At 31.3% G+C, this 7,810-nt stretch overlaps 1 protein-coding gene across 1 annotated transcript in view; it reads left to right on the forward strand.

Annotated features, from left to right (window-relative positions):
- dpa (disc proliferation abnormal) overlaps window positions 1-4,624 on the forward strand; it is a 63,906-nt gene extending 59,282 nt beyond the window's left edge. The window contains exon 19 of the mRNA XM_035368993.2: window positions 4,371-4,624. Within this exon, the coding sequence (XP_035224884.2) occupies window positions 4,371-4,469 (99 nt within the window). The 3' untranslated portion in view covers window positions 4,470-4,624. The remainder of the gene's footprint in view (window positions 1-4,370) is intronic.
- The last annotated feature ends 3,186 nt before the right edge of the window (window positions 4,625-7,810 follow it).

Raw genomic sequence — 7,810 nt, forward strand, 5'->3', positions numbered from 1 at the left:
CGCTTGGACTTAATAGTGGTTAACGTTATCGTGTGGGTATTGTTATCAAAATACCAAAGTCTGCCAATTTATACAAAGAAATATGGAAAATGCATCGCTTATTGTGATCAACTAGTTGGTTGTTGTTATCAAAATATTATAGAAATAATGTTTTAATCTGAAGTAATGTCGTCAAGTAAAAAATTAAATTACCAAATAAGTTTGAAATAGAATATGAAAACTGCCAAATGGAGAGATGTCACCAAATATGAGATTAAGTCACTCACCATTTTAATTTTGATTTAAGGCAACATCTAAATCTTGGATTCTTCAGAGAAAGAGTTAGTCAGATTAAGTTAAAAAAAAAAGGCAATAAAGGACTGTTAAGCATGCCTCCCTTTTAATAAATGATGAAATAAAGTTGAAGAACTAAAAGTATCTCCAATTAACATCAGTTATGAGGATTTTAACACTTGGGTGGATATTGATGAAAAAAACTCTAGTTGCAGTGTCAGGACAGAAGAAGCTATTTTTTAGCCATTTTCTAAAACAAATCTAAGGCCATCTCATATGATAAATTTTCTGAAGAAACAATATGATGAAATCAGTGTTTTCCCTGCAAATGCTGAAATAAAAGAAGCCCTATGAGTATAAAGATTAAAAATATAGCATCGATCAAATAATTTCCTGAAACATTATGAATATGAACAATGCATAAAAGGGCTTTTACATAGTAATTGCAGTCAATCAACTATTAATGACTTTTTACTACTTAAAATTATGTGAAAGTAAGTAATTGTACATTTCTAGTTATATTAAATTTCAGTGATATTTTGAAAGATAGTTTTCTCATTGCTTAATGTTGTCATTTGATCAATATTATCAAAATAGTCATGGACAAACGTGATCACATAAAGCGGCACCTATTATACCACTAAAAACCATCAGAGATTTGCACTTATCTAAAAACAGCTATTACGCAATCACCCAAGAAAAACAGAACATCATAATGAAATACTAAAAATTAAATAAGCATTGATAATGAAGCACTGAAAATTATATAAAACAGCAACAAATAAACTAAACTAAAAATGCAAGAAAATACATAACAAAATGCCTACCTCCCCCCCCCTTACATTTTCTACTACTAGGCACAACAACCACATTTCTAAAAAAATTCAATACTTCTTTTTTCATTAGCAGGCAGGCTTTACAATGACACAATGACTCATTACAAGAAAAATAAACTCGCCACACTAACCATAAAAAAATCCTGGAATTTCAAATAAATAAAACAATAAACCAAGCTTTACAAACTAAAAAACAATATTCACCCATTCACCTGTTTTTGGCAAGGCATGTGGTTCAATGCAGAGCAATTTGTAGAATCCTGTATGAATGCTATTTAGTAGGTTCTTGTGAAGTCCTCTGGTGTTCCACCTATGGACTTAAAAAGAGGACTTTCTGAGCACAAACCCATCATAACTGATAGACAATGGAAGGAAGTAGAAGAGGAGTGGAAATCAATACCCCTCGGAATTTTATGGAAAGACCTTCATGGAAATCATGATGCAAACTTATAGTATAGAAAAAGGTTGTCGTAGCAAACTTTAAAAAAAAAAAATGGTCTTAACATTTTAAACATTATTAAACCACCCCAAAATCTTTCTAAAAATATGTAAATATCTTCTGTACATTTGTCTTGCAATAATATCCGTGAGATATAAAGGATCAAGAATCGATATGCTCAGTTATTCATATTTGACACTGGCAAAATGAACTGGAGCTACATTGCTCAGTGAATAGCCATAGGAACATTGTCCAGTAATTGTAGCAATACCAACTCTAGAAAAATGCATTATTTTTAACCATCCAATAGGGCTAGTAAGAGATATGGTCTGCTTAAGTAATCACTAATAATACCCGACCATACATCATGGAAAACCTTCGTTGGGCAGCATGTGGATGCATACTTCATGGCATGTCATGGTTTCACATGTGAATGTTGTGTTGATTGAAGGTCCCTTCACAAAAGAGAATGGCGTCATCTGTGAAAAAAATGCAAGATGGAAAGGCCAGGTTCTACTTTCCACTCGCAGCGTGCAAATTCCATGCATCGGTATAATCCTGCGGATGAAGTAGTTGGAGCCATTGCAAATCATATAGATGTAAATACTCCTTACGTAGTGCACACTATATACACTGGTGTGCAAAAATTAAGGACGAAGTTGAAAAATTAGCATATCAGCTGAACGAAGAGGCAGAGCGGACAGAAAGACCAATCAGCAGATTAAGTTGTAGCACATGAGCAGATATGCAGGTAGACGTAATGGGGGAGTGTCTGAGTAGTATAAAGCATGTTGTCGGTGTAAGATCAGTATTTCTGGCAAAGAGATTGCATGCCGTATAGCAGTTAAAATCATACCGAGTTGCTGCCTCAGCGAAAAATGGAGAATAATCAATCTGTTAGACGACATCTGGATGCTTTTACCTGAGGTGGAATCATTGGGAAGTTGGAGGAAGGCCGCAGTGTGACAAGTGTGGCTGCAGAGTTCGGAATTGCTCACAGCATCGTTTCACGACTTTGGAGACAATTTCAAACTACAGGAACAGCTATCCGGGGTTTAGTAGTGGTCGTCCACAAGGAACCACACCCGCAGATGACCGGTATATTGCCTTACAGGCCAGAAGAAACAGGCGGCAGATAGCGGGAGAAATCGCTAGACATACGACACAGGCGACTGGACAACCGATATCGCATTTTAACTCGGCCAGAAGACTGCACGGTGGGGGTCTGTTTGCACGACGCCCCGTACAGTGTGTACCGTTTCGGCCTTCAGTCGCATTGCGCTCCATGCTACTTTTTCAATAAAGCTTCTTTTTATCCCTCTGATTTCTCTTTTAGTAAGTTTTGCTTACATTACTCATGTCCTTACGTATTGGGGATCTTACGGTATTAAATGTGTTGATTTAGAAAGCTTTTGTACAAAGTTATATTGAAAAAAACCTTCTCGTCCTTAATTTTTGCACACCAGTGTACTTGATTGAGATGTTGCAATATCATGGGCAATGGATCGTGTGCTTGTACCAGAAGCTTCTTCCACTCAACGCAATACTCATTTTCTAAGGAAGATGTGCATGTCATTCATGGCTGCCCTGTATTGTGCTTGCAGATGTATTCACACAGATTATGGTGCAAATTCATGAACATTCAGTAATTCAATACATGTTCATTTGGGTACCATTTGGCATACAATCGTGCTGCAGCCCTCCATTGTTGCAGTGAACTGCACCATAATCTGCATGTCTGCCATTTCCATGTTAATAAATCGTTCCATGCTCTCCATATGCAGATGGAGAGCATGAAATGAAGAGCGTGGAGCTTGAAATGACTAACACTGCATTCCAGCTACATCTATGGCAAATAGCACCCTAAAACATTCAAAACTGTTGATGGTAAGAACCAGGCATGTAGCCAGAAAAATTCGGGCAACTTGATCAGGAAGATGGATTTGCCTTTGGCCTTTAAAGAAATTATGTTTTTGTTCTGGTTTCACCAACAGATGGCACCACTTGCTTATTCTTATCTTATCTAATCATTATTTCCTATCTTGTTCATTTGCGGTTTTGCAGCTGAGGATGGTGGTTCGATAAAACCATCGAAACTAGTCCTGTGAAAATTTTGAAAATTAACGCTGATTTTTGTTGTTTGACTTGTGAATTAGTACTTATTCGGCGTGTGTTTGTGTCTTAACATCTAAATCTATTAAATTTCTCAAAAAAGACAAAAAAAAACAGTAAATTTATATTTTTTGTTTACGTTACTTAAGTCCCATAATATTTCGTGAATGAGCTATCGTGTTCCTGGAATGATAAAATGATTAAATACAATCCTAAGAAAAGCAAAAGAAGGAGAGTGAAGTAAAATAATATTACCAGTTGTAAGAAATGCCTTTTTAATCTTTAAATCAAGCCATTTTCATTGAGCCCAGAAAAAGGGCCAACAGATATAATACTTAATATTTTTATCCAAAACATTCATTAATTGTAAAACATGCAACAACTTTATTCTAAAATGTGTAAATAACCTTTTTTTTTTTTTTTTTTTTTTTTTTTTTTTTTTTTTTTTTTTTTTAGTTAAAATAATGATATTGTGTATAATTTTAAGTTAAAAATGCTGCATAATTAAGCATTACAGCTTATCATGGGGGGGGGGAAGGATTTTATTTTTGATTTTTGTTCTGTAGCTTGACAAATAATGTATTGTGGGTCAGCTTTAGAAAAATAATAAAAGCAGTAGGTATTAATATAGCATTTTTTATCATTATATGTAATAAATGACTGAAAAATAACTACAATCTTTTTTTTCATGTGTTTGTCATTTATTATAGATGATTACCAGGGATATGTTTGAAGAAGTGCTTAAAGATCTTCAAGATGATGAATTTATAGTTGTTACTGGAAAGAGTACTATTCGACTGTGCACATAAATTGAAAAATGACTATCAAGCTCTGTAACCTAAACCTGTTAAAAAGATATTTAGTTCTGTATACATTTAATTCTTTTTCTTTAGTTGTCATAATTCTGTGAAATATGTATATTATGTGTTTTTTAAAGCAAAAAATAAACTACTTGTAAATGATATATGGTTTACTTTTAGTTGGTAGAATAGCAGAAAAATTGATGACTGTTCAGAAAATGTTAATGTACAAAAATGAAACTTTATTCAAATTAGTTAATTTTTAATTACTCTTTTCTCTCTCTTAACAAGAAAGTGTACTTTAATCATTGTTTTATTATGCCAGTGATGCTTGTCATACATTCCTTCTCATATACATCCATCTCTGCAAATAATTTTCAGTATTAATGAAATAGTAAATTCACTTCATGTACACTGCTCAAAAAAAAAAAAATGGGCAGTCCTATATCTCCCGATCTACTGGGCCGATTGACAAAATTCAAATTGCGTTCTTCATGTCTCAAAAGCGCGACTTAGGATATATATTAGATTTATATATAGCACTATTCTAACATAGGTATTTTGACACAAAAATCGGACTTTTTCTGAAATAACATACCAATTTTTTTACATATTTCGATTCTACGACTCAAATTACGCCTAAATATGAAATTTTGTAAAATTTGGAGCGAAATTTACGGAGAAATTCACAAATTTATGTTGGCACTTTTTTGTCAGTTTGCGCCAAGAATACTTCACTTGGCAAACTGCTTAATATATGACAACCTAGTTTCTTTCCTTTCCCGTGAGAGGAAAAAAAGTCACCATCGTTCCTTTTTTCCAAATAATGTTCTTTATATTATATTTTTAATTATAACTTATTATTTTAAGTAATTTTTTCTTTTTCGAATTTCATTTTAATTGTTTAAGTTGCACTTTTTTCTTTTTCGAATTTCATTTTAATTGTTTAAGTTGCACTTTTTTTTTTCCCCCGAATAACTGTTTTAAAAATTTCTATTTACCTATTCGAACTGCGTAAATAAAGGTGCAGTGTTTATTTTTTTTCAAATAGTTTTCTTTATATATATTTTTCGTCATAGTTATTATTTTAGGTAATTTTTAAATTTTTATACTTTTATTTTAATTGTTTGTGTTGCATTGTCTCTTCGGATAATTGTTTTAAAATTTTCTATTTATTCCTTCAAACTGAGCATTTTAAATATATTTATTAATATCAATTTTCCAGAATTTGATTTTATTTATTTGAACTACGTTTCTTTCGGAAGAATACTATGTAACCCAGACTACGATGAGTTTGAAAACTGCATACTATATTAAAAGAGAAAATACAGTAAAGCACAGTTTTACGTGCCTTTCAATGTTCCGTTCAGAAAAGATATATATAAATAAGAGAGATGTATAACCGACATTTTAACTTAGGATGACTTGCATACACTGCTTTAAACAGTTTTATCATTGTGCCCATTGCTTTACACAATTTTATCCTACATTTGGTTTTTTAAAATGTTATTCATATTTTAGTCAAATATTTTATTTTTGAAATTGCAAGAATCAAATATCATAACATTGAAAAGTTTTAAATTAAAAAAATACAAATACTAAATTTTACGAAAAATTTATTTTCTTCTCTTTTTCTTTAAGCATTCTGAAAGTATATTAAAAAGTATCCAACTTTTCGAAACATTTTCGTATTTCTGACAATCATTTTAAATAAAGTTATCGCCTTCCATTTCATAAAGGCCCACAAACGGCCGAGCGGTAAAGACGCTGATCACTGGTAGTTCGAATCCCACGAACGGGCTGGTTGCATGGGTGTTTTCGTGGTTTTCCCGATGTGTAACGTGTATACGAGGCCAGTTTCCCTTAGAAAGTCCTCCACGAAGGCATCCCTCCCTTTAGGCAGATAGCCCTCGTGTGCTTTGCCATAATTAAATAATCCAATCCAATCCTTAATTAAATATAATTGATTTGTAACTTCTACTAGAACTGAAGTGCAAATAAATAATATCGTGTGCAATCTTGATTAATATAAAATTTAAAATATTTGCATTCAGACAGAAAGTTTTTTGAAATATTTGCAATTACTTTATAAGAAGGATTTATTAATAATCGTAATAATTACTTATTATATTACTGATGATTAGGAATCAGTTCTTGACAATTACATTCTAAATTAGAATAATGAAAATACGCTACGCACAAAAATACATTTTAGGATAAAAAATGAGTTGATTTTTTATGTTTTAAAACTTCTTGAATTCATTTAATAAACATCGTATCCTCGTTGTTAATTGAATTCAGAATGTTGGGTGTTGTTTATATAATTATTCTTAATTGTCCACGGAATCTGCTGACTTATCCAGCGATTAAGTAGCTGCAGATCATTTCTACATAACCCTTGAACTTCCATTAATTCAGTCTCTAGAGGGTTGTATATTTATATCATAATTTGACTTTTATAAAAATGATTATTCTAAATCTTATGTTTCTATAAAAATATACTGTGCTTTAAAAATATGGATGATAGTACCAGCCGCTCTTTCAGCCACTTCAAAAGCATCAGTTTGTTTAGAAATAAATTGTGCAGTTATAATGTCATAAAATTCAAATAAACATCAAACGAAAATTCTCAGTTTTAGACATTTCGATTTAAACGAAGTAAAGTAGCAGACGATAAAACGCCGAAGGTAAAAATTTACTCTTATTAAAAAAAAAAAAAAAAGATAGAGAAATTTTAAAAAAATATTAAAAAATTTATTTAAAAAAATAGCTTTTCATATAGTATTAATAAATATTTATTACGCATCATTGAGGGAAAAAATGTCATATAATTCTCCGTAAAATTTTACTTGAAATTTAAGGTTAAAAATAGTTGTGGCAATACAGTGTAACAAAAATCCATAGACCACATTTGGCGTTATTATCGCTCAAAAAAAAGATGCCAAATTTCAAAACGCGAAAATATGTAAATTTGTGTATATCTTAGAAACTTTTGAGTAAAAAAGTCTAATTTTTTGCAGATATGCTTAAAAATATACCTACTTTAAGATGATGGTAAAAATTTTATAGGTTATAATTCAAAATTTTTCTCAAAAAATTTATAAAAATTATTTAAAAATAGAAATTTAAAAAATAAAACACAAAAAATGGGTAAATTTTATTTGGAATGAACCGAAATGTGAAAGAAAAAATCAAAAAAGTTTAATAAAAAAAGAGAGATAAATAAATATTTGCCAAATTCAATTAACATTGAGGAGCTCAAATTTTGAGAGCTAATATTTCAAAAACTACTCGTACGGTTTTTACAAAACTTGGTATTCTGGCATAATTTGCATCGTAGAATCGAAATA

This window comes from Stegodyphus dumicola, chromosome 5 (assembly GCF_044657685.1).
Source record: "Stegodyphus dumicola isolate Sdum_Otavi_A_Nest chromosome 5, ASM4465768v1".
NCBI lineage: Eukaryota > Metazoa > Arthropoda > Arachnida > Araneae > Eresidae > Stegodyphus > Stegodyphus dumicola.